We start from the raw sequence: 13,438 nt of genomic DNA, 5'->3' as shown, positions 1-13,438 counted from the left end.
CATCATTAAACACACTTGCTTTTAAACTGTGTATTATATTTACAAAGGTACACTCACCAGAGGTGCCTTCTCCACCTTCAAGGTCCAGGAGCCTGGGTTGGGAGGGTACTGTCTCCAGGGTGATCAACAGTTCCTGGCTGTCGGGGAGAACGGTTTCTCCACTTGCCTGGTGTGCGCTATCATCTTCCTCGTCCCCAAAATCCTCATCCCTATTGCGTGAGACTCCCTTGCAGGAGTCCATGAACAGGGGTGGGGTATTTGTAGGGGCACCCCCTAGAATTGCATGCAGCTCATCATAGAAGCGGCATGCTTGGGGGTCTGACCCCGAGTGTTTGCCTCTTTGGTAGGCTTGCCTGAGCTCCTTAAGTTTCATGTGGCACTGCTGCAGGTCCGTTATAGCCTCTGTCCTTCATGCCCTTGGAGATTTTTTTTCAAATATTTTGACATTTCGTCTTTTGGAATGGAGTTCTGATAGCATGGATTCTTCTCCCCATACAGTGATCAAATCCAGTACCTCCTGTTCGGTCCATGTTGGAGCTCTTTTACGATTCTGGGACTCCATGATCACCGCTGCTGATGAGATCGGCATGGTCACCTGTACTGATCAGCTTGCCACGCTGGCCAAACAGGAAATGAAATTCAAAAGTTCGATGCACTGGCCAGGTAGACAGGAAAAGCCTTCGCAGAGTTGAGAGTGCTGTCCAGAGCGGTCACACTGGAGCACTCTGGGATAGCTCCCGGAGGCCAATACCATCGAATTGCGTCCACATTACCCCAAATTTGACCCAGCGATGTCAATTTAAGCGCTAATCCCCTCGTCACGGAGGACTACAGAAATCAATTTTAAGAGCCCATTAAATCAACAAAAATGGCTTCGTCGTGTGGACAGGTGCAGGGTTAAATTGATCTAACGCCGCTAAATTCGACCTAAACTCGTAGTGTAGACCAGGACTTAAATATAACTACCATTCTGGGGTATGCCTTTGATGTACTGCAGCAGACCAGGCCAAAGTGAACCTTAACATTATAATGCATGAAACTGCAGAGAAAATACAGAACATATACACTTCTTTATAAAGTAAAAATACTATTAAAAACAAATACATGGGTGGCAGAAACTTAGCACTGCTTGTTAGGACTGCTCTAATTAGGACAGAGATAGCATGGAGAGAGGGTGTGAACTCAGCTATTTCGGGATGTAACCAATATTTTCCTATTTTTGGGGTTGACAAGCGTTTGTTTGTTCTGAAGAAACGTGACATGCTCTTTTCACTGGTTACTGAATGATCTCCTCCTCTGCTATTACAGCTACCGAATACACTGGGAGTCCTTACAAGAGGACACAGAGGGGGAAATTTCCATCAGATCTAACCTGCCCAGCACAGTTGACAAAATACTGGCATTCAATCTGTCCTCTGTCAGTCTCCACTCCAGTCACAAAACCCTTCTGGACCACGACATGGCTGATGCTTGTCCGCTCATGGATCTGGACACCTGCAGAGAGAGGCCAGAGAAAGTAGTCAGGATACCACAGGCCTTACTGAGAGGATGAAAAAATCAGGCTGCTACCCCCAAAGCCAAAAGAACCATCTCTCCTCCGTGTCAGACACAGGCATTCCCTGATCTAGCTGAAACCCTCTGACAGGGAAACCAGCAGAAGGGCTTGCGTACAACGGAGCAGGACAGATCCTGCAATGCAGTGAGCTGGAGTTACAACCTTTTTTGGAGGAGACTTATACTGGGCGACAGGAGCAAACAAATAGGGAGCACAGGTGGCATTTATGGAGGAAGGAAGTGTGAGGAAGGAACTCTGTAAACCAAAGACTCTATAAACTTTATTTATAAACGCTGGAGTCTTAAGTTTGGATGGTGGCACAGATACAAAAGCTAATGGTTATTTCAAGGGAACACAGTCATTCATTTTTGCCCCAGTTAGTGAATGACACTGAAAACAAGCGGGACTCAGAAATCCAGCTGGCAAACAGAAGATCCAGCCAATGCAGTTCTGGGGCACCCAACTGTGTGGCACTTAGTGAGACGAACGACATATTTTTCTCAATCAAAGACAATGATATGAGGTCATAAGTACAATACTAAGAGATACTAAATTATAAGAATAGCACTTCCAGAGCACTGAAGGCAATCGGCTGTTGGCCTCACGCCTTGCTATACACAAAGAACATGCCGCTGCCATACAGCCTCCACCTTGCCTTCAGAGCTCGACCTTTGTTCACCTCATAAGCTTCCTCCAATCTGACCAAGTTCCACTCCCATCTCCTTTGCTAAATCATGACTTTGTCCCTTCTTTCAGACCACCCCAATCTCACTGAACAAGCTTCCAACGGCATATGATGATTTAACTGGGAATTGGTCCTGCTTTGAGCAGGGGGTTGGACTAGATGACCTTCTGGGGTCCCTTCCAACCCTTATATTCTATGATTCTATGATATGCCAGGCCCACCTCCAAATCCCCAAAAATCCACCTGTCCAGTTAAATATTCCAGCTTCTGATCTCACACCCCTCTACGCTCATATATAATGAAACTGTCCAGACTGGTATGAATCCACTTGTGCCTTTAGACTAAGCTCCCATCTGGGTTTCTACCTATTGTAAAGCACTGTGTAGACTTGTAGGGTTGTATATAAATAATGACTACAGCAGCCTGTGGTGTGTGATTCCTTCTACTAAATATCTCTAAAGATGCGGCACCCAAACAAGATCTGACCTGACTTTAGGGTGGAGAAAAATAGATTTAAAGAATATTTCCTTTAAAGAAATTAGTAGACTTTGGTCATCAAAACAGAATAAGATGAATCCCAAATCTGATACCATCCCTATGAAAGGGTCATTTTCCTTTATAACAAAAAGGCAGACATCACACAAGGGAGCTGGCATATTATAGATTAAAAATATTCATACCATTTCGAGAGGCAGCATTTGCCAGAGCAAGACTCACATCGGCAGATGATACGACTGCATCCTCTGGTACATACATGGCACCCACAAGGTCATGAATGTTGATTAGTGGATGTAGTTGTGCCACTCGTTTTGGAGCCATGATTTCACAAGGTATTCCCATTACACTGCCACAGAACACACAGAGGATGCTTGTCATTAGCTTCTCAGGAAAGGCAAGCACAGGAAAAGTTTAAGATCAGGTACAGTTTCTCTCTTATATGTACCTGAGCCTTGAGGCAATGCGTTTCAGGGAGATCAGTCGATCCTGAGTCTGAGCCAGTGAGATAGAGCCTGTCTTCACGTAACCTAAGACAATGACCAAAGTCAAGTCAAAGTTGGGCAGGTTCTTCAAGCCCTCATGTTTCAGCAGAATCATTGCTTCCAATACACAGTAGTCAAGAAAGCTTCCCACATTCATATACTGATTAGCTAGTAACCTACAATTGTTTTACAAGGCACAGTTTAATTTAGACTACTAAAGTTATTTTAATCCTGCTTTATACTAAAAGTTACTCAGGTTCATAAAGACAGGTTTCAGAGTAGCAGCTGTGTTAGTCTGTATCCGCAAAAAGAAAAGGAGGACTTGTGGCACCTTAGAGACTAACAAATTTATTAGAGCATAAGCTTTCGTGAGCTACAGCTCACTTCATCGGATGCAGGTTCATAAATACTCTCACAGATTATATGCCACACATTTCTGCCCAGTAAAGGAGAAACTGGCAGGGCAAGAAGAGGCTAAAACTAGGGATTCAGACCAGTGCCCCATGTGCTCTAATAACTGCTTAATAAGCTGACGAAAAAACTAACATGCAATAAATGAATGTAAACCTTTTCGCACCAAGGTAAATCCATTGGCTTTAATGGACGAATATGACCCTTTAAATATTAAACTTAATTATAGGCAGGGCTAGTAACGCTGACTATTAAGGTTGCCTGACACATTCCACTGTAATACCCTGTTTTCTGTTGCTTATAAGTTCTGCCAAACGGTAACTGTGTGGGCTGAAATCTTCCATGTCAGCTGTCTGCTTCAAACAGATTTTTTTTTTTTTTTTTTGTTAATTTTGAAATTTCAGCCTAAATGATTCAGCCATTCTGAGAATGAGGCAAGGGAAAAATTTGTTGCCCATGTTAAAAATTTTGGCAACTGTTTCTTTTAAAAAGCTAAAGTTCCCCCAGCTTTGGAGCAAGGACCTGAAATTTGGCAAGGGGGTAGTCTAAGTGTCAGGGATGTACCTTTTGCCGTCCCTGGGAAAATCAACCAAATTTAACCAAGCTATGCCTTTGAAAAAAAATCACAGTTCACACATGCACAGCAGAGACCTGCTAGAGTCTCACATCTAAATCCCCAAAGATTACGTCCACTCTGAGCATGCTCTGGCCTGGGGCTAAGCAGGTCTTTCCCTGAAGCTGCAGCTCTGTGCTACTGCAGACTGAATCAGGGCTGGTCACTGGAGGAGGAAGCTGCCCAATTCGAATGCAGAGGGAACAGGACCTGGGAAGGGAATGCCAGGAAGAGTAGATTGGGACAAGTAGCTGGAGGAGAGGGAGAAGAATAGGACTGGCTGGGCAGAGACTGGAAACTGGGAAGTGGGTGACTGAGATCAGATGAGTTTGGGGGAAGGGAGTGGGGATATTGGGACTGACTAGGTGAGAAGATTGGGATTTGAACCAGAGGTGTTGGGGAGAGGGAGGAAGGGAGACACATGTGATGAGGAGATGGAGTTCAGGGGAAGAACTAAGGCTAGCTGGGTAAGGAAACTGGGACAAGAAGATGGGGGCGGGGACACAGAGATTGGCCAAGAAGCCCAAGGAAGGACACTAGGACTGAGATCCAGTGGTAATGGGGAACAGGGTGTGTGTCACTGGAGACTGGCAGTGGACAGAAAGAACAGATGAGGAGCAGGGTGGCAGGGGGACTGGGATTGGTTGGGCAAGTAGCTGGGAATTGGGGGAGGGGAGAGAGTCTGGGACAGGGAAAGGTTGGAGGGGGCTTGGCAGAAGGGGTTAGGTTTGGGGACAGCAGGCAGAAAGCTCTGTGCCCACTAGATCACATTCCCCTCCAGATCCCAGAATGTCACCTCAGCTCCCTAAGTCTCAGTGTTCCTCTGCTATTTGTGAAACCCGCTGGCAATGTCCCATCCCCTCTAGTGCTGGTCCACAGAGGGTGACAACCTGTTACTGCTATTAGTTACTTCATTAATTGTTGTGGTTTAACTCATATGGTGGATCTAAAGGTTTTGACCCTGCTGATGACCGATGTGGGTTTCAATTTGATGCCACACAATGGAATTTCTGTTTTTTCCAGTTTGCATATTTAAAAACCGAGGAAAATACATACAAACTATGTTAAAAGTCAAGCACTCAGAACTCCGGAAATGCTAGAATTAAGGATCCCCTGAAACCTTAAATTTGTCCCCTTTTGCATATATATATATATATGCATCAAGATAGATTATGTGATAATGTAATGAAAGGCTATTTCCCATAGGACCCCAGACTCATTCAGTGCACAAGAGGTACTTGCTCTGGGGGCGAATCACGATAGTGGAGTGGTGACTGAGGCAGAGGATAGTGGGAAGGGAAATGATGATTTCATGGTTCAGGCAGCTGAATGCTTGCCTGAAGAACTGGATTCTACCCCTGCTTCTGTAATGGAGTTCCTATGTGATACTTGGCAAATCACTTAAACTTTTCATAGTGCTCACTAATTGCGTGTGTATTTTCTGCATGCTTGACTTGAGATCCTGATGTCTGATCTGTTGAAGTGTTGAGTGCTCTCAGCTGCAATTAAAATCAATGGAACTGAGATCTGCATTTTGAATACTAAGTGCTATATAATGCTATCGGAAAATTTAGATCCTAGATGTCTCAAATTGGGCACCCAAAATTAGTGTATATGTTAGTCCCCTTTTACAGATAGGGTCTAACACCCCCTGGACTATAAGGTGGATAGAAAGCTGGCTAAATCATCAGGCAGCGATCAATGGCTCCATGTCTAGTTGGCAGCCAGTATCAAGAGGAGTGGCCCAAGGGTCGGTCCTGGGGCCTGTTTTGTTCAATATCTTCATAAATGATCTGGAGGATGGCGTGGACTGCACCCTCAGCAAGTTTGCAGATGACACTAAACTGGGAGGTAGATACGCTGGAGAGTAGAAATAGGATACAGAGGGACCTAGACAAATTAGAGGACTGAGCCAAAAGAAATCTGATAAGGTTCAACAAAGACAAGTGCAGAGTCCCGCACTAAGGACGGAATAATCTCATGCACCGCTACAGACTAGGGACCGAATGGCTCAGCAGCAGTTCTGCAGAAAAGGACCTAGGGGTTACAGTGGACAAGAAACTGAATATGAGTCAACAGTGTGTCCTTGTTACCAAGAAGGCTAACAGCATTTTGGGGTGTATAAGGAGGAGCATTGCCAGCAGATCGAGGGATGTGATAATTCCCCTCCTTTCGGCATTGGTGAGGCCTCATCTGGAGTACTGTGTCCAGTTTTGGGCCCCACACTGCAAGAAGAATGTGGAAAAATTGCAAAGTCTAGCGGAGGGCAACAAAAATGATTAGGGGGCTGGAGCAGATGACTTATGAGGAGAGGCTGAGGGAACCTTTGGGGGAGGTTTAGATTGGATATTAGGAAAAACTTTTTCACTAAGAGGGTGGTGAAACACTGGAATGCGTTACCTAGGGAGGTGGTAGAATCTCCTTCCTTAGAGGTTTTTAAGGTCAGGCTTGACAAAGCCCTGGCTGGGATGATTTAACTGGGAATTGGTCCTGCTTCGAGCAGGGGGTTGGACTAGATGACCTTCAGGGGTCCCTTCCAACCCTGATATTCTATGATTCTATGAACTGGGATTGTTTAGTCCGCAGAAGAGAACAATGAGGGGGGGATTTGATAGCCGCTTTTAACTACCTGAAAGGGGGTTCCAAAGAAGATGGATCTAGACTGTTCTCAGTGGTAGCAGATGACAGAACAAGGAGTAATGGTCTCAAGCTGCAGTGGGTGATGGTTAGGTTGGATATTAGGAAAAACTTTTTCACTAGGAGGGTGGTAAAGCACTGGAATGCATTTCCTAGGGAGGTGGTGGAATCTTCTTTCTTAGAGGTTTTTAAGGTCAGGTTTGACAAAGCCCTGGCTGGGATAATTTAGTTGGGGATTGGTCCTGCTTTGAGCAGGGGGTTGGACTAGATGACCTCCTGAGGTCCCTTCCAACCATGATATTCTATGATTAATCTCACAGGAGTGTTGTAAAAATAAATTCATTAATGTTTGTGAAGCCCTCAGATATTGTAGTGATAAGCATCATGGAAAGCCAATAAGGAAATTAACAGTTCTGTCTTCAAAACAACATGCAGTAAATAAGGCATGGTGCCATACAATGAACAGCTGTTAAGAGAACACCATCCAATCTGTGCATTGTGTGAGGCATACTGTTTCATAACGCATACATACAAGGGGACTGAATTAAGGTTGTGAACGAAACTTAATACTGGCATATCCTAACTTTTGAGTGCTTGACTTTGAAAAATGAAGTATGTTCTATTTATGTAGTTGTACAGAATGTGGGAAATTTCTGTATTTTTATGAAAAACATGACTGTTTCCCCATTCACTTTTATGTTGTGATCTACTATGACTCAAGGGGCAGTCATCTTCTCTAGGACAGGGAGCTAAGAGATGTATGTAAGTCACATAAGCATGTCAGGATTGGTATGAATGAATCATCAAGAATTGCCAACGTATCATTAGCTTCCTTTGGAGATACGATGGAAGACCATTGACTGGACATTAATTTTTAATTATTGGGAGCCAAGGGAGGCAGATCATGTGCAAACAGGGTGACTAGGGCTGGAAACAAAGAACCGATGTGTTAGAAAACTGTTATAATGATACAGCTGCCCTGTGCAGTGAGAGAGATTTAATCTTGAACATTCTGGGCAAAAGAGGCAGGTTGTCCGGCCAGCATGGATGTACATATAAGCTTTGCTCTTCCATTGTAATTTAAGGAACCTAAAATATTGTATTCTAGTTGACTAAGAAAAGCTGTCCTGTACTGAAAAGGCTGCCCTGTGTTGCTGCAAACATCTGCTCCCAAAGGGGTAAAGTCTCCCTCCAACAGGAGTTCAGGTTCTTTTGGTCTTACTGAAGAAGCCATGGTGAGAAACAGTGGTGCTGAAACCAAGGCCCAGCCACAAAGTAATGGTGCTCCAGGGGTATCCCTTGAAAAAAGTGGAGACCTAGGGACTAGCTGTATTGGGATCCGGGAAGTGGGCGGGCAAAGCCCATCCACTGCTAAAGGATCCCCCCCCAGCCTAAGAGGGGGATCCACAGGACCTGGACACCAAATAAATCCAGGGGACAACTAATGAAACAACAGGGACAGGAGTGTGGTCAAAGGGTCAAACGAAGGGAACCGGATGGGGACACCGAGCAGAGACTAGCACTAAGAGGGGTATGCTCCCTGACAGACTGTTTAAAAGCTTGAGGCAAACTCGCCCTGTGGATCTGTGACAGTATATTTCTCACATGCTATAATTAAAGCTGGTTGGAAACAGGTGTGGAGTTACTGCTACTGGGCTCTCATCCTCTGCTCCCCCCTTAATATGCAGGTGTGTGTGTGCAATATAAACAAGTACTTTATGCTAAGATTCTGCCCCTGTTGGAGATACAAAAATGAATGCATCTGTATGAGCTTCATGGCTAATTCTAATTAACTCTTACTCAGTTAACTTTTATGTTGCTGATTTAAGCATAATGGGGGCAGTTTTCTTTCAACAATTCTGCCTTTACCGGTCACAAGTATTGTGTTCTAAATGACTGCAGCAGGCAATCCAAACGTGAGGATGCCATGGGAGTGTCTCCAAGCTGAGAAGGCTAAAGCCCCATTCAGTGCTTAGAAACCAGCAATCATACATGCTAGTGTTACTCTCATTCCAAGCCCCAGAAAGCAGTGGAGTTCATGTGAATCCACTCAGCAGGGAACTGAGCCAGAAGTTCCTTTTCTTACCTGTTTTGATTCCTGTCTCTTGTTCTAACTGCTCATAAAGCTTGTTTGAATAGTCAGCCATCTTCAGCTCTATGGACAAGTGTCTGACTGTGCTCACAATGCCAGCACAGAATCGAGTGGAGCCAGCAGCCAGCCTGCAGGAGAAAATACAGCAGGAGCCTCATACAAAATAGTATCATACCAAAAAGAAAAGGAGTACTTATGGCACCTTAGAGACTAACCAATTTATTTGAGCATAAGCTTTCATGAGCTACAGCTCACTTCATCGGATGCATACTGTGGAAAGTATAGAAGATCTTTTTATACACACAAAGCATGAAAAAAAAAATGGGTGTTCACCACTACAAAACATTTTCTCTCCCCCCACCCCACTCTCCTGCTGGTAATAGCTTACCTAAAGTGACCACTCTCCTTACAATGTGTATGATAATCAAGTTAGGCCATTTCCAGCACAAATCCAGGTGTTCCCCCCCCAACCCACTCTCCTGTTGGTAATAGCTTAAGCTATTAGCAATAGGAGAGTGGGGTTTTTTTTGGGGGGGGGGAAGTGGGGGAGAACGTGGATTTGTGCTAGAAATGGTCCAACTTGATTATCATACACATTGTAAGGAGAGTGATCACTTTAGATAAACTATTACCAGCAGGAGAGTGGGGTGGGGGGAGAGAAAATGTTTTGTAGTGGTGAACACCCTTTTTTTTTTCATGCTTTGTGTGTATAAAAAGATCTTCTATACTTTCCACAGTATGCATCCGATGAAGTGAGCTGTAGCTCACGAAAGCTTATGCTCAAATAAATTGGTTAGTCTCTAAGGTGCCACAAGTACTCCTTTTCTTTTTGCGAATATAGACTAACACGGCTGTTACTCTGAAAAGTATCATACCAGAGCCTCTGGTTCAGGGGCAACCTCGGGACATGAACCTCTCAGATGCAGTAGGCATTATAGCCCCTCTTATTGGTGACCAGAGTTTGCTGCTTGTGTGTGTAGCTACAAGGTGGTGAAATCACAATAAGGGCATGTCTACACTACAAAATTAGGTCAGTATTATAGAAGTCGATCTTTAGCAACCAATTGTATACAGATTTCAGAGTAGCAGCTGTGTAAAGTCTGTATTCACAAAAAGAAAAGGAGTACTTGTGGCACCTTAGAGACTAACAAATTTATTTGAGCATAAGCTTTCGTGAGCTACAGCTCACTTCATCAGATGCATTCAGTGGAATTGCATCTTTTGGACTCTGGGCTGTTTGGAAACCTGAAAGGAGGGACCTTCTTCCCAGACCAGAAAATTACCATTGGGGAATTTGAAATGCTAATAGTTGTCCTTGGGGACCCAGCCTACCCCTTGCTCCCAGGGCTCATGAAGCCATACACAGGCAGCCTGGACAGCAGGAAGGAGGAGTTCAGCTATAGGCTGAGCAAGTGCAGAATAGTGGTGGAATGTGCCTTGGACATTTAAAAGGGTGCTGGCACAGTTTGCTGAGTAAGTTAGACTTCAGCAAAAGCAATACTCCTATTGTTATTGCTGCTTGCTGTGTGCTCCATAATATCTGAGAGTAGGGGGGAGACATTTGTGGTGGGGTGGGAGGTTGAGGCAAATCGCCTGGCAGCCAGTTTTGAAAAGCCAGACACCAGGGCAATTAGAAGAGCACACCAAGGCGCGCTGCACATCGAAGAGGCTTTGAAAAACAATTTCATGACTGACCAGGCTACGGTGTGACAGCTGTGTGTGTTTGTCCTTGATGCAAAGCTGCCCCGTTTGGTGAATGTACTTCCCTGTAAGCCAAACCCCATCCCCCCTTCATCCACAGCTGGCACAGGAAATAAAGTCTCTTTTGTTCTGAATCCATTCATTCTTTATTTATTAAAAAAACTTTAGATCACTGACAACGCTCACTAGGGCAGATTGGAAGAGGCCCTGGGGGTTTTTCGCCTTCCTCTGCAGCATGGGGCACGGGTCACTCTGCACCTTGATGTCTTTAAACCATGATTTGAGGACTTCAATAGCTCAGACATAGGTGAGAGGTTTATTGCAGGAGCGGGTAGGTGAGATTTGGTGGACTGCATCATGCAGGAGGTCAGACTGGATGATCATAATGGTCCCTTCTGACCTTAATATCTATGAATCATGTCCATTTGCTCCCCCATTAGCCTCAGCATCTCTTCCTGCGTGCTCTGATCACGCTCACTGTATGCTTTTCTGGCCTCTGCCACCAAATGCCTCCATGCATTCAGCTGTAACCTATCAGTGCGGGAGGACTGCATGAGCTCTGAAAACACGTCATCGCGGATGCATTTTTTTCACCTTCTAATCTGCAATAACCTCAGGGACAGAGTTGATGCAGGGAGCATAGAAGCATTTGCGGCTGCAGGGGGGAAGAAGAGGGAGAGTAGACTTTAAAGATACATTTCTGAGAACAAAAGGGAGATTCTTTTACAGTGAATCAAGCAATTCACAGCAGACAGCACAAATGTTTTAAGTACAAAGTCGCATTTTCCTTTTATATTTAGCACCTGCCGGTATGGTGACACATCACACATGGCTGGGCAACAGAATCTGGTTTGCAAGCAGCCATGATAAGCCAAAGGGTACGTGGGTTTGGCTTCTTTCATGTTCATAACATATGGAAATGGTTTCAAACTGCAGCACCCTCCTTTCCCATAGCAACCAATGCCCATTGTGTTCGCCATTTAAAAGGAGGGGCTGCGGTTTTGGGGTGGATGTGCAGCAAACCCCTCCTCCCCACACACGTGGCTATTCTCCAGGATGGTCCCTTTTAGCCATGCGCAAACAGCCCAGCATGCTTGGGGTCTAATGTGTCGGGGATCACCAAACAGAGGGGATTACTGTTCCCTTACAAAATTTCCCCTATTTCAACCAGGTGACTATGAATGGTAACTCTCCTGAAGCGGACAGAAAGATAAAAGACCAAATGATGGATGAATGCAACCAAAACCCAGGACCATTCGCTGCCATGCTTTGTGTTGCAATGATTCCAGATCACTTGCTACTGGCTTGGCGTGGTAAAGTGTCCTACCATGGAGGACGAAATAAGGCAGCCCTCCCCAAAAGCCTTCTGCAAAGGCTTTCAGAGTACCTCCAGAAGATCTTCATGGAGATGAACCTGGAGGATTCCCACTCCATCCCCAGACACGTTAACAGACTTTTCCATTAGCTGTATTGGCTGCGAATGCATCCCAATTGTTCAGGGCAAATCAAACATTAAACACAATTGCTTTTAACTCCTGTAGTGTCATTATAAATGTGCACTCACCAGAGGTGCCTTCCCCGCATTCAGGGTCTGGGAACAATAGGCCCTGAGAGGGTATTGGCTCCAGGGTGAGGGAAAGGTCCTGGCTGCCCAGGAGAATGTGCAGCAGGCTAGCGGAGAATCCATTCTCCTCCTCCTCATCCACAAAATCCTCATCTGTGTTGCGTGAGGCTGACACCTTGCAGGTGTCCATGGAGAGTGTTTGGGTACTGGTAGGGTCCCCCCTAGAATGGCATGTAGCTGATCATAGAATCGGCATGTCTGGGGCTCTAACCCGGAGCGACCATTTGCCTCCTTTATCTTTTGGTAAGCTTGCCTGAGCTCCTTAATTTTCACGCAGCACTGCTGTGCATCCCTGGTGTAGCCTCTCTCCACCATGCCCTGTGCGATTTTGGCATATATATCAGCATTTCTTCTGCTGGGTCAGAGTTCTGCCTACACAGATTCTTCTCCTCATACAGCAATCAGATCCAGCGTCTCCCGTTCACTCCATGCTCGAGCTCGTTTGTGATTCTGGGACTGTATGGTCACCTGTTCTGCTGGGCTCACCACGCTGACCAAACAGGAAATGAAATTCAAAAGTTCCAGGTGCTTTTCCTGTGTACCTGGCTAGTGCATCAGGGTTGAAAGTGCTGTCCAGAGCAGTCACATTGGAGCACTCTGGGATAGTTCCCGGAGGCCAACACCATCCAATTGCACAGCGCTGCATCTACACTACCCCAAATTCCGACCTAGGAAGGTTGATTTTAGTGCTACTCCCTGCATTGGGGAGGAGTACAGCAGTCGATTTTAAGAGCCCTTTAGATCGGAGGAACGGGGTTGGTTGTGTAGATGCATTCATTATAAAATCAACCTAATGTGGCTAAATTCAACCTAACCTCGTAGTGTAGAACAGCACTAAGATATGGGAAGGGGGGAAAAAGGGGGAGAAAGAACAGCCCAGAACTGAGATAGGCATGAATTCCTGGTAACTTGAGCTGATGTTAGAGTAATAAACTCTGTTAGTTAAAAGCCCTCTCTGTTTGGAGTACTCCATTGACTGTGCAGATCCCATGTCCAGATGTCTGCAACCCCTGCTACAAACAAAACCGCACTGGGCATTCCAGCTCTAGAGTGTATTTTTAGCTGCCTGTTGATAACATGCACCCTATACTTGCACTCCAGCAAGAGACACAGGTGGAAGGAAGACTACTGTCCAATGAG

At 45.3% G+C, this 13,438-nt stretch overlaps 1 protein-coding gene across 8 annotated transcripts in view; it reads right to left on the bottom strand.

Moving 5' to 3' along the window:
- The window catches only part of PDPR (pyruvate dehydrogenase phosphatase regulatory subunit), a 68,428-nt gene that overhangs the window by 42,222 nt on the left and 12,768 nt on the right, over positions 1-13,438 (bottom strand). For 6 of the 8 annotated variants that reach the window (XM_075118240.1, XM_048870650.2, XM_075118245.1 and 3 more), the window contains exons 3-6: positions 8,968-9,101; positions 3,184-3,265; positions 2,921-3,084; positions 1,373-1,494 (exon numbers count right to left, since the gene is read on the bottom strand). In XM_075118240.1, coding sequence (XP_074974341.1) covers positions 1,373-1,494; positions 2,921-3,084; positions 3,184-3,265; positions 8,968-9,101 — 502 coding nt within the window. Of the gene's footprint in view, positions 1-1,372; positions 1,495-2,920; positions 3,085-3,183; positions 3,266-8,967; positions 9,102-11,268; positions 11,330-13,438 lie in introns of those variants that run through there. The other 2 variants (XM_075118244.1, XM_075118246.1) reach the window with 2 other exon arrangements.

The sequence above is a fragment of the Caretta caretta genome, chromosome 12, assembly GCF_965140235.1.
Source record: "Caretta caretta isolate rCarCar2 chromosome 12, rCarCar1.hap1, whole genome shotgun sequence".
NCBI classification, from domain to species: Eukaryota; Metazoa; Chordata; order Testudines; family Cheloniidae; genus Caretta; species Caretta caretta.
This window is presented reverse-complemented; position numbering and strand designations above follow the sequence as displayed.